The sequence below is a fragment of the Callorhinchus milii genome, unplaced genomic scaffold (assembly GCF_018977255.1).
Source record: "Callorhinchus milii isolate IMCB2004 unplaced genomic scaffold, IMCB_Cmil_1.0 Scaffold6, whole genome shotgun sequence".
Taxonomy (NCBI): Eukaryota; Metazoa; Chordata; class Chondrichthyes; order Chimaeriformes; family Callorhinchidae; genus Callorhinchus; species Callorhinchus milii.
The window spans coordinates 15,257,817-15,275,146 of NW_024704747.1; the positions used below are offsets into that span (position 1 = coordinate 15,257,817).

The window sequence follows — 17,330 nt, forward strand, 5'->3', positions numbered from 1 at the left end:
TCCACAAGGAAGTTTAAACTGATATAGTCTAGGCTATGTGTCTCTGCTGATACTCTAGTGTGGTGCTGGGGCAGTGCTGCATTGTTGAACATGCCATCCTAGAGATGAGACATTAAGACTGAAAATCAATACAAAGTCACTTCATGGCTGTTTGTGGGCATTGCTGTACAAGTTCACTGACAATTCACCTACAAAACATAGTCACTCTATTTCACAGTATATCCTATGAAGCGCTTTGAAACATCCTCATCATGTGAAAGGAGCTATACTAAGTGTAAGGATTATTAGTTATTATGATAGTGATGGTAGCTAATCCTTCACTGCCACACAGTTGGTGCCTGGCTCTTTACTAGTGTCAGGTATTGCTAACCTGCCTCTAAGTCTCTTTACCACAGTTTTGATAAATTTGTTGACTGAAGTACCACCCAGCTGATATGGGCTTGGCTGTGAATGGGCAGAAAGCCTCCTGACCACTGGTCTCCCTCTTTGTCTTGTAGGGTGATCGAGGGGAGCCTGGCTATATCCTTGGCCCTGATGGAAGCATTCTGAACAGCCCGGGTGTTGGCGGGTTCACAGGGCCAAAGGTGAGTACAGAGACTGAAGAACTGCAAGTGTCAAAACTCATCTCCTGGGGGAGTCACGGTTTGACACACTGTTAGAGGATTGGGTTAGCTTTAGGGTCATGCATGGGAAGCAAAGACACCAAAGTAATCCTGTGTCTGAAATTCCAAAAGAACCTGAGGAACAAAAGCAACCTATTGAAATGGAAGATGAAACAAACGCGGGGAACCCTGGGATCGAGGTCCCATGGGAATGTGTTCCACCGGCCTCTAAGTGTCTCAAAGACACTTTGTCCCCATTCTCTGAAACTCTTCCCCCAAATTCCTTGCATCACACCCACCCTCTTTGCTTTCAAAACCTGTCTCAAAAGCTGCCTCTTTGACCGCGCCTTAACCCCTCCCTCCCCCCTCCACTAAGTCCCAACTTGCTGGGTTTTCCACTCTGTCTCTATTCAGCTCTTTGAGCCTTTGCTCTGTGTATAGGCAGTGTATGAAGATGTTGCAGAGCTGAGTGTGGAGGTGATCTGATCTAGCTCAGAGTTGAGGGCTTGTGGCTTTATCCCACACATGCTGTTGCCAGCAGCCAAGCAACGGAGGTGGTGCAGAGTGGTATGTCTAATGTACGGACATTTCTGTTCAGATGGCCATTATCCACTATTTGAAAAGAGAAAAGAGTTTTTCCTGGTGGCCTGGCCAAAGGTCCTCCATCACACAAATAAAATTGGTCGTTCACTCCATAGCTGATTATGGGACATTGCTATGTGCACAGCAATGTCCAGCAATATGTGCACAGCATTCACCAACAAAATATACGGTCACCGTGCTTTATAGTAAATCTTGGGGTGAGGTATGGCCTCCGATCATACCTCACCCTAGTTGCAGCCGAAACACTCATCCATGTGTTCGTTACCTCCCGACTTCTCAAATGCCCTATTTGCCAGTCTTCCCAGCTCCACCATGCACAGGATCCAACTGATCCAAAACTCCATACTCACCAGCACTAAATTCCGTACCCCATCACACCAGTTCTAGCCAGGGTCCACTAGCTCCCTAATGCCGAACCGATCAATTTCAAGATTTTCACACGTTTTCAAATCCCTTCATACCCTGGCACCTCCCTACCTCTCTGACCTGCTTACTCCCCAACCCACAACCTGCTGCCTCCACTCGACTGGCTCCAGCCTTTGTCCCTCGTGCCCTCCATTCCACCATTGGTGGCCGCACTTTCAGCCATTATGCTCTGAAACTCTGGACTATTCTTCCTCTATCCTTCCACCTTGCCCCTTCCTTCCCCAACTTCAGAAAGTGCCTGAAGACCTTCCTCTTCGACTGTGCCTATGGTCACCTTCCCTCGGCTCGACGTCGTGCTCTGTCACTGTCAAGCACTCTGGGACTCTGTGCTGCAAAGTGGGTTATATAAATGCAATTTGTTGTTGAAATGCTTTTAGAAACGCTCTTGACATGAAAGGCACTGTATCAAATTCTATTATATTCTATTTTGCATCCACCTGAGAGGAGGGCTGTGCTGTATAAGTGCAATTGTAGGGATGCTGTATTCTGTCTCATGAAAAGAGTTTTCTAAAATGAGATCTGTGACTTGTTCTGATGCTTGTGTTTGCTTTAATGTTCTCTCCAGGGTGACGCTGGGATTCCTGGACCCGTGGGGCCATCGGTAAGTAAATGTGACTGAAATACATGTGTGACTTGTCCTGTTCTCCTGACTGCCACCAAGTGGGGTTAAAGGTCTCGGCCACGCTGCTGACACTGCCCTGATCCATCTCCACTCCACTCACTTGATGAAATGCTGCCCTATCCTGAGACACCATGCCACATTCTCTGTCCACACACCACATCCTACACTCTCTGTTGCCATTTGCCTCTCTCAGTGTCCACAAGTGCTGGGGTCACTGTTGGTAACAGGAATCCTGGCTGATGCTCCCTCTCCCTCTATTTTACTGTATTTGCGTTCTCTCCGACCTGCTTTCTCCCCACTCCACCTCCCGCCACCTGTGCTCAGCTGGCTCTGGCTTCCTGTTATACAGATGCAAGTTGTTGTTGTCGCTGTTGTTACCGTTGAAGTTTTAACTCTTATTTCACACGCACCATGTGTGAACTTTGGCCAGTTTTGGTAACATCCTGACCACCTGACGGGCCCCAGGGCCCCCTCAGCCTCAGGAGGCTAATCCCCGCATAGTGGGTGCTGAGTGCCAGGAGGTGCCGAGCCCTGCGTGGTGCTGAGTTCTTCCGTGGCGCTCTGGTCAGTTGGTGCAGATTCAATAGGTTGTCTCTGCCTCTGTTCACAGGGTCCCTTTGGACGTCCTGGTCAAAAAGGTGAAATTGGGTTTCCAGGACGGCCGGTAAGTGAGCGTCAATCTCTGTAACGCTTCTTGGGATTGGGTGTATTCTGCGATTTATGAGACTGTGCATCTTGTGAGATGTTGAAGCAGCCCCTCTGTGGGAGTTAGTCACCATCTAATTCCCTGCATCATGTCCCACCCTGATTTTATACAACCCTGGGGAGTCCTGTAGCACTTGCCTTCCAATCGAGAGACCTGGGTTCAATTCCTGGCAGGGCGAAATGTTGGGCAAGTTTTCTTACTCCATACACCTCTGTTTACCTAGCAGTAAGTAGGAATCCAGTTATTAGTCAAATGGCAGATTGCTTTTCCGGGGGTAATAATTCCTTCAAAAACAAAAATTGGTCACTTCAATCCACAACTGTTTGTGGAAAACTGCTGTGCGCAATTGGCTGCCACGTTTCGCCCACAAAATATACAGTCAATTCACTTCACAGTATATTCTGTGAAGTGCTTTGAGATGTCTCGAAGAAGTGATAAGGCGCTATATCAAAATGCAAGGATTATTCTTTTTATTATTTTATAAAGTAACAGAGGGGAGTTGTACACAAGCATTTACAAGGGGAGAGAGGAGGGCTTCAGTCTGAAAAGGAACCAAGGGTCTGAGGCTGGTGTAAGCCTCTGTCACGTAAGGGAGCTCCGTACATGGAGCAATAGGACAGTGACCCAAGGGACCATTGTCCAACAAATCCCCCAAATAAAGTTTGTCATTCAGTCCATGGTTGCTTGTGGGCCATTGCTAAGTGCAAACACTGGCTGCCGTGATACGGCACTGTATCAAATGCAAGGATTATTATTACAGTATACTGGGACCATTGCCCTTGTTACACTTTCATTCTGAGATTAAACCATTTGTACAGCACCCACCTCTCATTCACTTGCAGTCCTGGGTCGCTTCCCTCTCCCCCCGCCAATTACTTGCAGAAGTATTGACCTATGACACTTGAATCTTATCCAGGTCGGGGCCACAATTTGACTGGCCACTGTATCTGAGTGATAACCTTGGACTTGCTAACCTTTCACTTCAGGGGCTGGGGTTCCATTCCACTGATGTAACAGGGCCTTTACATTAATTCCCGGTGAAGCGCTTTGGGCCATTTTGATGGTATAGGAGCTGTAATCAACGTAAACGTTGTTTATCCCAGTGACGACGGGATTGGTTTTCTGCCTCTTTGTGTTGCCATGAAGTTTAACTTCCATCTCGTTTCCCCACCGCAGGGTCGGACAGGACGGAATGGACTGAAAGGTGAAAAGGGCGATCCGGGAGAGTTCAACGGTGGTTTTGGATTCCGGGTAAGTGCCCTCCCATTTCCAGCCAGACTGCACTGCCTTGTTCTAACTGTCTCGTCTGCACCATATTCATCCTTTTTCTTTCCCTGTGTTTTTTAAACTAGCATATCTCAGGCCCCCCGGGACCTCCAGGGCCTCCTGGACCCCCAGGCCCACCTAGTGTTGGAGTTTTACCCTTTGACAATAACGTAAGTGTGACTGTGAACTTATAAGAACCGATAGGTTTCAATGTGGTTTTGAACCGAGGTGCTGCATTCAGTGCATCTTGTCCTCCCTCCCCTGCCCCAATCCGCACCATTTTAGCTGTTCCCACCTTTCCTCCCCCACCTTGTTACCTTTCACTGTCAGCCTGGCTTAGTCAGTACCGGCTCGTCTCTGGGTCAGAGTGCTGTGGGTTCAAGCCCCACATTGGGCTTTTGAGCTCATAATCCAGACTGACACTTCAATGCAGTTTTTGGGAGGTGTTGCATTATCAGATATATTGTCCTTCAGATGAGAACTTAAATGGGGGTGGAGGGGGGAGGGAGAGCCATCAAAAACCTTGGTCTCAGGCCTGTTGAAGTTTCCCGTGTGTATGTGTGAGTGTGTGCGTGTCTGTATGCTTGCATGTTTGTACGTTTATGTGAGTCTGTGTGGGATGTTGAGCTGGTGATGGGGGAAGGGATGTGGAGCCAGTGACGGTGAGGAGAGGGGGGATATGAAGCCTGGTGGGTGGGTGGCGCGGGGAGATGTGGAGCCGGTGGTGGTGGGGAGCTCCTGCGTTTCCTGTTTTGCTGTAACTGTGTGTCTGACTTCTCCAGGTGTTTGAGACGGGAGCCATGAGGCAAGTGGCAATTCCCGGAGCACCAGGTATGTTTCAGGAAATGGAATTTGAAACTGTGTAATGTGTGCAACTGTGCATGTGTGAGTAAAGGGTTTGTACATTTACATGTTTGTATATCCAGTGGGTGGGGGGGTGTTTTGCATGGGTATATGTGAGTGAGTGACCTGTGTCAGCCTGGGATAGCAGGCCCTCTAGGTATGTACAATTATACAACACCTGTTCAGTGTGTTGGAATATTCTCACTCTCAGTGCTCAGTGTGGTTTGGCCTCTCTCAACCCCAGGCCGGTTGTGGTTTGCTCGTTTTTCTTATTTCCCCCCAAATTCTGAAAAACAAGGAAAAGAGGAGTGGAGGGCGACTAAAACAGAGAAGTCCATGGGAGAGAAAGCGACCAGCAAATGGCTTCTTTTTGTCCATCTGCGACCAGGATTCCCTCTACCTCCTCGTCCTCCTTGACCTCTCTGCTGCCTTCAACACCGTTGACCACTCTATCCTCATCCACCGCCTCTCCTCTTACCTCAACCTTCACGGCTCAGTCCTTGACTGGTTCAGATCATACCTCTCACACCACCTTCACTTCATCTCCACAAACGGTTTCTCCTCTTGTCCGCGCATCATCTTGTGTGGCTCCTCAGAGCTCTATCCTTAGTCCCCTCCTCTTCAATATCTATATGTTACCTCTTATCTATATGCTCCCTCTTATCTATATGCTCCCTCTTCGCTCCCTCCCTTCCCTCCCCTCACCCTGACCATTTCCCCCCTGCTCGGGTCCTGACCCAACTGTCCAGCGCCTTGAGATGTCCTCCTGACGTGAAAGGCGCTCTATAAATGGAATCGTGTTGTTGTATTTTGTTGTAGTGACATCACCCGCAGACATGGGGACCTCTGCTGTGCTGACAGAATGTCTGTCAGACATCAAGTCCTGGATGAGAGCTAGTTTTCTTCAATTGAACATCAAAAAGACCGAGGCCCTCTTGATTGGCTCCTGTCAGCACCTTGTTTGTGCTGTTTCAGATCATCCCGACTACATGTCCATTTGTTCTAATTCATTTCCACTCATTCTTGCTCCTTCCCCCCTTCCCCCACACAGGATCTCAAGGAGAGAGAGGCTATCCAGGCCACAAGGGTGAAAAGGGTGACTTGGGTCAGCCTGGGATAGCAGGCCCTCCAGGTATGTATTGCAGACTGTTTATGTTCCCTGCTATATTAACAGTTGGCCCAAGCCTGGCACTCCAAGCCCAAGCCTGTCGCTAACCCTCCCCCGGCCCTCCCCGCCCAGCCTGGAATTCCCCCTCCCCTCTGGGTTTGGCATTCGCCCTCCCCTTTACCGCCCCCCCCAACCTGACCCTCTACTCTCATTCCCCGGCCTGTCGCTAACCCTCCTCCGGCCTGTCATTAACCCTCCTCCGGCCTGGCCATCCCACCCCCACCAGGCCTGGCTGTCCCCCACGGGTCTGGCCCACCCCCCACTGGCCTGGCCTTCCCGAATGCTCCATTCCCCCTGGCCTGGTGCTCCCCCTTCCCCCCAACCTGGCCCTCCCCTTCAAGCCTCACGTTCCCCCTCCCACCTGCCTCGCGCTCCCCCTCCCGCACAGCTGCTGTCCTTGCATCCCTCATATGCTGGAGCTTTTGAAGACTCGTAACGTAGTGTTTAGAGCACTCACCTCACAAGCGAGATGACCCAGTTTCAATATCTGGGCGGGGTAAAACCTTGGACAGGTTTTCTTACTCCACATGCCTCTGTTTACCCAGCAGTAAGTAAAAACCCAGTTGTTAGTCGATTGGCTTTCGAACAACAACTTGCACATATATAGCGTCTTTCACTCAAGGTTGCATCCCGAGAGCTTGACAGTGGCGAAGCATGATGCCGAGCTAGGGGGAGATGACCATAGGCTTGGTCAGAGGAAGGTCGTCAGGCACGAACTGAAGATGGGGACGGAAGAGGCAAGACGGAGAGATAGAGGAAGAGTGTTCCAGAATTTTGGTGCGTTGTGGCTGAAAGCGCAGCCACTGACCGGAGGGTACAAGGGACATTCACGAGGCCGGAACCAGTCAAGTGGAGGCAGCAGGTAGCGGGTTGAGGAGTAAGCAGGTCGAAGGTGCCAGGCATGAAGGGATTTGAAGACAAGTGTGAGGATCTTGAAATTGATTCCCTGGGGTAATAGTTTCTGCCAGTGCAGGTAGCAAGTGGTCAAGTCTTCTCATATATTCCTTTACACCAGGTCACACTGCTTGCTACCTAAGAATGTGGTTGCTGTGCGGGCAGCAGCTTCTACACTATAAACAAATTCACACGCCCAGGTGTTCACATTGTGTGGACAGCCAACTTTGCATATGAATGGCAACCATTATTTAATGGCTGGAGCCTTGTCTCCATCAAGTACCTGCGTTGGAGCCTGGCCAACGTCTCTTGTGTTTGTTTCAGGTCCCAGCCCTTATGACCTGTACCAGCTCGGCTCCACACTCAGGGTAAGTGTTTCCACCTCCGTGTTGGAAGTTTGCCACCGCTGGCTGGGGGCCAGGTGTGAGCTGCCAGAGAAGTTTACTGATTGACTGCAGTCCACTCATTGTCAGTGTCCTGTGTCTGAGATTAGTCAGTTTGGCAGATGTTGACAGGCTTCAGAGCTGCTGAGAAATGCGGTTTCTAAGCGCTCAATAGCGTGACCATCAGGTGCAGTGTGGAACGGCACGTCGCCGGTGAAGTTAATGGAAGGAAGTGTTAGTCGGGTGCCCAGTTGAAAGACAAGGGCTCACTCCATTCAGCCCTCATATTAATTGGTCTCTAAACTGGGGCCAAAGTGAAAGTCTGGGTCCAGCTGGGCTGGTGATTTCAGTTGGTTATGTTGTAGAAGTGTTGCTTTTGAGCATTGGGTTCATTTTCCGGCTTTTCCTTCCGTAGGCTGAGAAAGGCGATCGAGGTGACTCCGGGCAAAAAGGAGAAAAAGGAGCACCAGGGGAAGTCAACACTAGTCTATTGGGAGCCCAGGGACTCCCTGGACACCTAGGCCGCCCAGGACTTCCAGTAAGATCACTTGTCTTTGTGTTACTTATTGATTGGGACAAACCTACAAACACCAAGGATGCAGTCATTCCTGAATTTCTAGCTTTCTCTCGATTTTTTTTCAAATCACCAGTTTTGCCATATTTTTGGCCAGAATGTTTCTTTGGAGCGAGTGACTGTTGGGCTTTTGTAACATCCTCCCCCACAAAACACACAGAGTGCCCACACCCGGCTCATTCATCCTGTGATCAAGTGCCAGAAATGACTATTGTAATGGACACGGGACAGTGCAGAGAGAAATGGGAGAACGAGTGTCTTCTGGAGGTCCAAGACACAAGAGCAGTAGCACTTCACAGCAAGTGGCCCAAGCCAAGTGTTGTGGGGAGTGATCTCGGGTGGGGTTGTGTGTGTGTGTTGTGTTGTGGGGGTTGAAGGATCTCAAATCTCTCGATGGCCAGTTCCCCTCCCAGACTATCTTATTGCTGGTTATCAGCCCCTTGGTTATCTCCTCTAACAGTGTTCGCTCATTAGGGACCGAAAGGCGACAGCATCGTTGGACCCCCAGGACGACCAGGCAACCCCGGCCCCCCGGGTTATAGTTATCCAGGACCTCCCGGGCCCCCAGGACCTCCCGGACCCCCAGGAACCATCACATCGTCCGGCGGGTCATCTCTTACTAGTTAGTGCTGTTTTCATTCTAGGACCATGATTTATGAAGCAAAGAGATTAGTATTAGTTGGGGTCAGCCTGGCTCAGTTGGGAGCAGTCTATTGTTTCCAAGTTGGTCAGTTGTGGGTTCCAGACTCCACATTGGGGACTTTGAGCTCAACGTTTAGGCTGACACTCCTGTACAGTGCATGGGGGTGCTGATTTTTGTACAGTGTAGTGAGAGAAGGAAAGAGATACAGAGAGACTCAGATAAATAAAAGTCAAAAAGAGAAGCAGAGAAAGTAATAGACACAGAGAGAAAGAAAGTTAAGAGATCCTCAGAGAAAGAGAGGGAGATGCACAATAGAACGTTATAGAGACATAAAGATAGAAAGTTACCAGAAGTACAGAGAGGGAGAGTCAAAGAGAGTAAGGTAGAGTGGGATTACGGACAGTCGGTGTGCAGTTAAACATAATCACTGTATTATATTGACTGAAACGTTAATATGGTATCTGGTTTGCTCCCACACAGGAATCGTGGGACCGGCCGGGCCTCCCGGGCCACCAGGTCCACCGGCTTCATCCTCTGGGGTAAGACTAATAAAATAATAATTTTATTAAGATGAATTAATTAAAATAATAATTCCTCAAGAAAAAAAACAATAATAATAATAATAATCCTTGCATTTGATATAGCGCTTTTCACGTCGGGATGACATCCCAAAGCGCTTCACAGAACACACTGTAAAGTGAATTGACTGTATATTTGTGGGCGAACGCGGCAGCCAATTGCGCACAGCAATGTCCCACAAACAGTCGTAGATTGAAAATGACCAATTTATTATTGTTGTTGGTTTTGGAGGGATTATTATTAGGCTCTGTGTGGAGTAAGGAAACTTGCCCAAGGTTTCGCCCTCTGCCGGGAATTGAACTCAGGTCTCTCACTTGCAAAGCGAGTGCTCTAACCACTGAGCTACAGGACTCCACGTAATAAATAATAATAAAATAATCACTTCAATCCACATCTGTTTGTGGGACACTGCTGTGCGCAATTGGCTGCCGCGTTTCGTCCACAAATATACAGTCAATTCACTTTACAGTATATTCTGTGAAGCGCTTTGAGACGTCTAGAAGGCGTGATAAGGCGCTATATCAAATGCAAGGATTATTATTATATTATTATATTATATAAGACAGTGCTCTGGGCGTCCGTGACTGCTCGCAGCGGATGTTCTCGGCTGCCTACACCCACCCGGAGAAGCGATAGATGAAATTCCAATTTGAAACATCTGCTACACATGTTGCTTCTGAGTAGAGTTGTGTGAGGGCCTAATGTCCAATGACAGAGCATTTGGTTACCATACCCAGGCTTATGAGCCATGTGAACTTGCTTTCCTTCGCTGAGCGCAATTCTCAAGATGGCCACTAGATGTTTTCTAATACAGGTTAATAGTTCACAGTTCATTATAATACCACACTGTGCCAATCATTCTGCCCCCAAACCTAAATCTCCCGCCCTCTCTGCCCTTCTCTATTTCTACACTAATAGGCTGCTCTGTAAGCTCACTTGCTGCATTATGTGACTGGCTCCTAGTCATGTCCAAAACCAGATATTCCTCTGCCAGCTCTACTCTTACACCTCCGGTAAAGCAAGCCGTGGAGAGGCGTGGGGACATGTGGTGTCAACACGGCATCTCCTGAATGATCGCAGTGGAGCCCGTTTTAGCCCAATGATTGGGGGAGGGTCCTAACATCGCAGACTACAATGGGGCAGGAAGGCCAGTTACATGAGTGGTCACAGCGGCCCCATTGGCAAGCATTGTGCTTCAGATCACTATGTTATGCTTCATAATGTGTCGCCATCCAAACCCCAATCGTGCTATAAGTGAACAAAGTGAGTTCTATCCGGGCTCTGCTTTACTTTGAGTCTAAAATTAATTTAAAAGCGAAGAATCCCATCATCGTCTAATGTTCAGTGTTTTCCGTGTTCAGGTTGTTCCTGATCTCTAAAGTCTCCTCCAATGTGCTCCAGGTTACAGTGGTTCGCACCTACCAGATGATGCTGAGCCTAACGCGGAGTCTGCAAGAAGGCTCTCTGGTCTATGTGCTGGAACGGGGGGAGCTGTACCTCCGAGTACGGGAGGGATGGCGACAGGTTAACGTGAGTGTGAACCAGGCCTTTGTTTTCATGGGGTGGGGGTCTGGGCTCGTGGTTGGTGATAGCTCAAGGCCAGCGCAGGCAACAACAACAACAACAAGATTCCATTTATAGAGCGCCTTTCACGTCGGGTGGGACGTCCCTCCGAGGGCCCGAGCAGCGGGTAAATGGTCAGGGTGAGGGGAGGGAAGGGAGGGAGCGAGGAGGGGGTAGAGAGTCGAGAGGGGAGCTGAAGGCATGGTCAAAGAGAAAGGTCTTGAGACCGGCCTTGAAGGAGGAAAGGGAGGAGGCGGCGAAGGCACTGGGGGATGGAGTTCCAGAGCCTAGGGGCTGAGAGGCTGAAGGTCCGGCCACCGATGGTAGGGTGGTTGGGGCGGGGGATGTGGAGCAGACCGGAGCCAGAGGAATGGAGGGTACGGGCAGGTATGTAGTCGGAGAGGTAGGAGGGAGCAAGGCCGTGAATGGCCTTGTAGGTGAGGATGAGGATCTTGAATTCGATCCTCTGGGGGATGGGGAGCCAGTGGAGGCGAGCGAGGGTGGGAGTGATGTGGTCGCGAAGCCTGGTGCGGGACAGTACATGAGCTGCAGAGTTCTGAATGACCTGCAGTGTGGAGGGAGGTGGCGGGAAGGCCGGCGAGGAGAGAGTTCCCATAGTCCAGCCTTGAAGTGATAAAGCCGTGGACCAGAGTTTCAGCAGCATGAGGGGTGAGGTAGTGCCGTAGTCTGGCGATGTTTCGGAGGTGATGGAAGGCGGTGCCAGTTGTGGTGCGGATATGAGGGAGAAAGGACAGCTCAGGGTCGAACAGAACACCGAGGTTCCTGACTGGCACTGGGCGCAGGGAGAACAGCTTGATTCTCCTCTATTTGTTCACAGCTCGGACAATACATTCCATACCCGGGAGGGAATGTGCTTGTGAGTTTCCACTTTAATTTATTTTCCTGCTCTGTGTCTGTTGTTTCTTTGTGAAAGAGAAGATGGGAGTGTGATGGTGGTGAGTGAGCTCTCTGTTTTTAGATGCACGCGCGTGTGACTGTAGTGGGCGAGGTTTCGGTGTGCAGGGCACAAGGTCCTTGTGGTGTTTCGGACACGTGTGTGTTGGTGGTGAGCAAAGTTTTGTGGTTTGCTGTTTACGTGGCTTGTGTGTTTTCAGGAGAACAAAGTGGAGGCGGTGGGTTCACCGCCGGTGGTGCAGTATGGCACACACAGCGAGTCCTCAACCCGAGGCGGGCAGGCGCGTATCCCCCCACCTGACCGGCGCCTACCCCCACCTGAGCAGCCAGAGCACAAGCCCCCGCACAGCCATCCTCCCCGGCAGCCAGAGCAACCCCACCACAACCAGCACATTCCGCAGAGACAGCCAACACACCCCACCACAGGCCACCAACAGCCACCCAACAAACCCTCGACCGGCTCCCGGCTCCCACACACAGGACCCATGGTAAGCATCAACGTGGTCATTCAGACACCATATTACTACTGTGAGGCCTCAGTACTCTCACCTCCTGATCAGACAAGCAGCAGGAAAACTTGCCAGACAACGCTCTCGCTGGCAAGCTGTGTGGTTTTAGCTGGTTAGACTCTAGCAGTTACCCCAATGCACCCTCTGGGGTCCCCAAGCCTTGGCTTTTGCCAATCTACGACTAATACTTTCTGGAATTAGGTAAGCAGGATGTGTTCATCCAGGGAGAGGGAACACACTCCACTCCAACAAGCTATCTCTGGGATTTCCATATGTAAGTGGGATGCATGGAATTCTCAGCTTGGTTTGGATGCTCTTACCATGGTGATGGATTTTCCCCGTGTGTCAGACATCCGGCTGACCCAAAAAATCCAGGTCAGAAGATTGTTGTGATGTCTTAATATTGTAGGGTGGTCTGTAGGGACTTTGAGCTCACAGTCTAGACTGACGCTCCAGTTCAGTGCTGGGGATGCTCTGCATTATCAGAGATGTCGACCCTTGGATGCGATAAACCAAAGTCCCGTCTGCCTGTTCAGATGGATGTTAAATTCCATGGCCACTATTTGAAAAGAGAAGACAGTGTCCTGACCAGCAACACCCCAAATACAATTGGTTATTTACTCCATGGCTGTTTGTGGGAGGTCGCTGTGTGTAAAATGACAGCCATGTTCAGAGAGTCACTACATGTGACAGTAGTTGTGGTGTTAGACTTGGAATCCAAGTTGTTTCTCACTCCCTGAAATAAAACTTTTGTTTTGTAACCTGAGTCACCTACTCCCCCCCACCCACCCTCCCAAAACCACCCCAGCAGATTTTCTGTGATGTGTGCAGCAGTAACAACAAAATGCATTGATACAGCGGCTTTCACATTGGGAGGACGTCCCAAGGCGCTGGACAGTGAAGGATGTGCACCCACGCTGGGTGTTGGAGTTGGGGTTGTTTGCAGTCCTGACGTTCTACTCTTTCCTCAGCTGCATCTCATGGCGTTGAACACTCCTCTGGGTGGTGACATGCGGGGGATCCGTGGTGTGGATTTCCAGTGTTTTCAGCAGGCTCGGGCCGTGGGGCTGACCGGCACCTTCAGAGCTTTCCTCTCCTCTAAGCTGCAGGACCTGTACAGTGTGGTGAGGCGTGCCGACAGAGGTTCCCTGTCCATCGTCAACCTCAAGGTCAGAGCCCCTCTCACGCACTATTTATCAGTTTAGTTTGTGTCGTTTCTTACCGGATTGTGTAAATTTATCAAATCCTTCGCAACGTTCAGTGTTGTAGAAAATTGCCGTTTGCACAAAAATAGTTGCCCATTTTGGATTCAGGGATCGGTTGTCGGACGTGGTGTTGGGAATCGGGAGGACCTGTCAGTGAAGATTCATTACTGTCAGCACAATACAGGCTTGACAACCCTTCCCCATCCACTCTCAACCACGCTCTCCGTCACGGCTCATTTAGCAAATCCACTGTCTGGAGCGGAGAAAGGGTTGTAGAGCTCTGGGAAGAGTTAGCTCTCACCACAGTTATTCTCAGCAACCCTAGACTGGAGACAGAGCAAAAGTCTCAGCCGACTCTCCATTACTCTGCAGTGGCCCTGGAGAGGCAAGTGTGGGTGTGAACGCGAGAAGGCCAGCAACTGGGACAACACCTTATGATTTAAGAGCCCGAGAGCTGGCATTTTCCGTGGTTACACCCGGGTCAGGTGCCAGAGGGCAGAGGCGTGGAACTGTCCCCTGCCTGAGTCTGTGTCAGGGGCAGGAGAGAGAAAGAGAGAGGGGTGTACGGAGTGGAAGGAAATCAAAAGGTTCATGGATAATTGAGAGGTGTGGCTGCTCTTTCCTCTCAGGGTGAGGTGCTGTTCGATAACTGGAACTCCCTCTTCTCTGGATCCCATGCTCATTTCAAGTCCAACGTGCCCATCTATTCCTTCGACGGGCGGGATGTGCTGCGAAACCAAGCCTGGTATGTGAATCCACATCGCAACACGCCTAGTTCTTGCGCACAATAACACATTTAATCCCCACCCAGCTCCCACTCAACCCCAAAAAATACACAGTAGCCGCGTTTGTTCCTAGCAGAGAGCCCTTCAAAATGCTTGAAGTTGTCGGTTGTAAGTTGATGTCCATGTGTCAGATATGCGGCTGATCAAAAGCAAAATGTTGTGCAGAGGCGGGCACATGCTGTCCTTCGGATTAGATGTTAAACTGAGGTCCCATCAGCTTGGGGGGGTTGTTAACCACCTCATGCCACTGTTCAAAAAGAGAAGGGAGTTTTATATTTTTATATATCTTATATAATCATCTAAAATGTTCTATAGATATAAAATACAGTGTCGTATAATCGCTTAAATTGTAAATGCACCTGAGTCTCATTCAGTTTCCTATCAAAACCACTTAGATATCTTTGTGCTACTCGTATTAATCACCTCCTAACTTATAACGTCGCTCCATTACTCCCGCACTTACCGACTACATTGAATGGGAAGGAATGACATCCTGACCTGTCGCCGCATGCACACTTACTGGTCGGCTGCATTGAATCGCGGGAAATGTAGTCTTGATCCATTGCCACATGTACAGAGGAACTTCATTTGTGTAAGTCAGGGCGAGGCCATTGCTAGCCAGTAAATGTGCATGTGGTGAACGGTCAAGACAAATTGAATCGTGGGAAATGTAACCTTGGCCTCTCAACACATGCACGCTTACCGGCCCCATTGAAGTACACATACGCAGTGCAGATTATTGACGAAATTGGATTACACGATTTATATGGTTTGCCTGCAACCCAGACTTCGAGAAAGTCATATTAAATCCTGACTGATACGACTTATGTGAGTTTTATTGTAATAACAATATGAAGTGTAAAATCATATAAAGACTCACATGGACTATGAATACCAGCAGTGATTAGTTAGGCTGAATGGCCTATTTCTGCGGTACAATCTTTGTAAATATAAAATTCTCTTTTTCTCCTGTTTTTGTGGTGACCATCTCAGGCCTGAGAAGATGGTGTGGCACGGCTCTGACGCCAAGGGTCACCGCCTGTCCACCAATTACTGTGAGGCCTGGAGAGCCGCGGATAGGGCCGTCACGGGCATGGCATCCGCACTCGGCAGCCACAAGCTCCTGGAGCAGCGTCCGCTGGCCTGCAGCAGCTCCTTCATTGTCCTCTGCATCGAAAACAGCTACCTGCCACACGCCCGCAAATAAGTCCCCATTCTATCTCTAACAAAACCCCCCTTCCCTCTCCTTCCCTCCCTTCACTTCCCCCCTCCCTCCTTCCCTCCCCCCTCCTTTCACTCCTCCCCACCCAAAACTGCCAGGCATTGCTGACAGGAACACCGCCCCCCCGCCCCCCACCCAAAAAAAAACTCTGTACAGTTGTAATTTTTTTAAGAAAAAAAATCATTTAAAATAAAAACCGAGAGGGAGAAGGGGAAACAAGCCAAAGAGATTGGTTCAAATCATATCAAAAAGAAAAGCGCTTTCGAGGTGGGGGGACATGGGACAGGGGAGGAGTAAAATTCCCACTGGGAGGTATCCTTTTATCTCCCCGGGATTTCAGGACAGCCCGGAGTAATGCAGATCTCTCCATCGTGTACATGTGACAATTAATTTTTGTATATGGAATGTTGTGTGTGCAAATGTATTTTTTTTTAATTTTTACTCCTAAACATTAACCATTATCAGATTCCTGTGTGTTTGTATGTCTCCCTCTCTCCCTCCCTCTTTCTCTCTCACTCTCCTGCCTGCTCAGTAAATCAGTGTTTGCTTATGTAGGTTTGTATAAAAAGTTGGGGGCGTTTATGGACACTGATGGACTCTGTTATAACGCGGTGGGTTTAGGGGCCTGTTGACCTCCAAACCCACCGCAGTATATCAGGGGCAAATTGAAAATGTCCACCAGTCAATTTCAGGATCAGAATGTCACCGAGCCAATGAGAGAGTATCCAGTGGTTATTACTCAGCCAACCTCTCTACCCCTGCACATCAGGACCTACTGGGGGTGACGGTGCCAACCGTCCAACCCGGCCCGGTCCTCCCCCCACTCTGTTATTGTTAAATGTCTCTCTCTCACTGTTGAAGCAGGTGTCGGCTCAGCTATTAGATGTGCATCTCTTACACTTGTCTATTTGGACTGAAGGTGGTGAGAGAACGGGTGAGGAGGCATTGTCGTCCTGTCCTGTAGAGATATAGATGTAGATGCTGGAGGAGCAAAGATGTGCCCTCCTCTCCATCCCCCCTACCGTCCCCTTCCCTCCTATCCAAATATCCCTTTGCCTCCACCATATTGCTCCTTCATCCCTCTCCCACCTCCACCCCCCACGCCCCTCCGTGTATGCGTGTCCACATATGTGTGTTGGGGCACGTGTATGTATGCGCATGTGTTTGTGTGGGGGTGCGTGAGAGCTATACACAAGGGGAATTGAGGGAAAGCCTCTAAATATAAGGTTTTTTGCTTGACATTTGAGCCAAAGCCAAACCTTACTAATGTTTCCGGTGATCAAGTATCAGGCTATAGTCAGACCAAAGCTCCACGGTTGTTGGTAGAATGAGAGAGGGAGAGTGACAGTGGGCGAGCCATTAATTCAGTTCAACACCCTTCCCCCCACCCTCCCAAGATGAACTGGGTTCAGGATGTGAGCAGTCCGCCCTCCCGATCTGCACTGAACATAATTTCTCTGCGACTCTGCACTGTATGTGTTAAAGCCGTCTTTCCCCCACAGTGAGAGTGCGAGGAGCGTGAGAAGCACCAGGACTGTAGCTTTCTTTAACCTTGATGTGCTGACGACACTTCTCACAAAGTACTGAATAAAGGTCATATGTCTTTATAAGTCTCGGCTCTTTTAGTTATTTATGGTTCTGACTCTTTGTTGCTGACCAGAAGCCTGTTCTGGCCTATGGTTGCCAATCATCCTTTGGTGCTTTGTGCAATTGTTGATCATCTAGAAGACGTAAAAAGCACTATATCAAATTCAAGGATGATTATTATTCTTGGTGTGAGCAGAGACAGTAATAGCAGTAATGTGTGAGTGAGTATGTTGTG

General features: G+C 49.5%; 1 protein-coding gene across 4 annotated transcripts in view; it reads left to right on the forward strand.

The window, feature by feature from the left end:
- col18a1a (collagen type XVIII alpha 1 chain a) overlaps positions 1 to 15,664 on the forward strand; it is a 111,700-nt gene extending 96,036 nt beyond the window's left edge. For 2 of the 4 annotated variants that reach the window (XM_007890809.2, XM_042336059.1), the window contains 17 exons: positions 498 to 584; positions 2,197 to 2,232; positions 2,864 to 2,917; positions 4,136 to 4,210; positions 4,312 to 4,395; positions 5,008 to 5,056; positions 6,120 to 6,200; positions 7,455 to 7,498; positions 7,929 to 8,051; positions 8,562 to 8,709; positions 9,211 to 9,269; positions 10,711 to 10,839; positions 11,711 to 11,749; positions 11,988 to 12,275; positions 13,268 to 13,465; positions 14,131 to 14,246; positions 15,280 to 15,664. In XM_007890809.2, coding sequence (XP_007889000.1) covers positions 498 to 584; positions 2,197 to 2,232; positions 2,864 to 2,917; positions 4,136 to 4,210; positions 4,312 to 4,395; positions 5,008 to 5,056; positions 6,120 to 6,200; positions 7,455 to 7,498; positions 7,929 to 8,051; positions 8,562 to 8,709; positions 9,211 to 9,269; positions 10,711 to 10,839; positions 11,711 to 11,749; positions 11,988 to 12,275; positions 13,268 to 13,465; positions 14,131 to 14,246; positions 15,280 to 15,493 — 1,824 coding nt within the window. In that variant the 3' untranslated portion in view covers positions 15,494 to 15,664. The remainder of the gene's footprint in view (positions 1 to 497; positions 585 to 2,196; positions 2,233 to 2,863; positions 2,918 to 4,135; positions 4,211 to 4,311; positions 4,396 to 5,007; positions 5,057 to 6,119; positions 6,201 to 7,454; positions 7,499 to 7,928; positions 8,052 to 8,561; positions 8,710 to 9,210; positions 9,270 to 10,710; positions 10,840 to 11,710; positions 11,750 to 11,987; positions 12,276 to 13,267; positions 13,466 to 14,130; positions 14,247 to 15,279) is intronic. The other 2 variants (XM_042336061.1, XM_042336060.1) reach the window with 2 other exon arrangements.
- Positions 15,665 to 17,330: the final 1,666 nt, after the last annotated feature.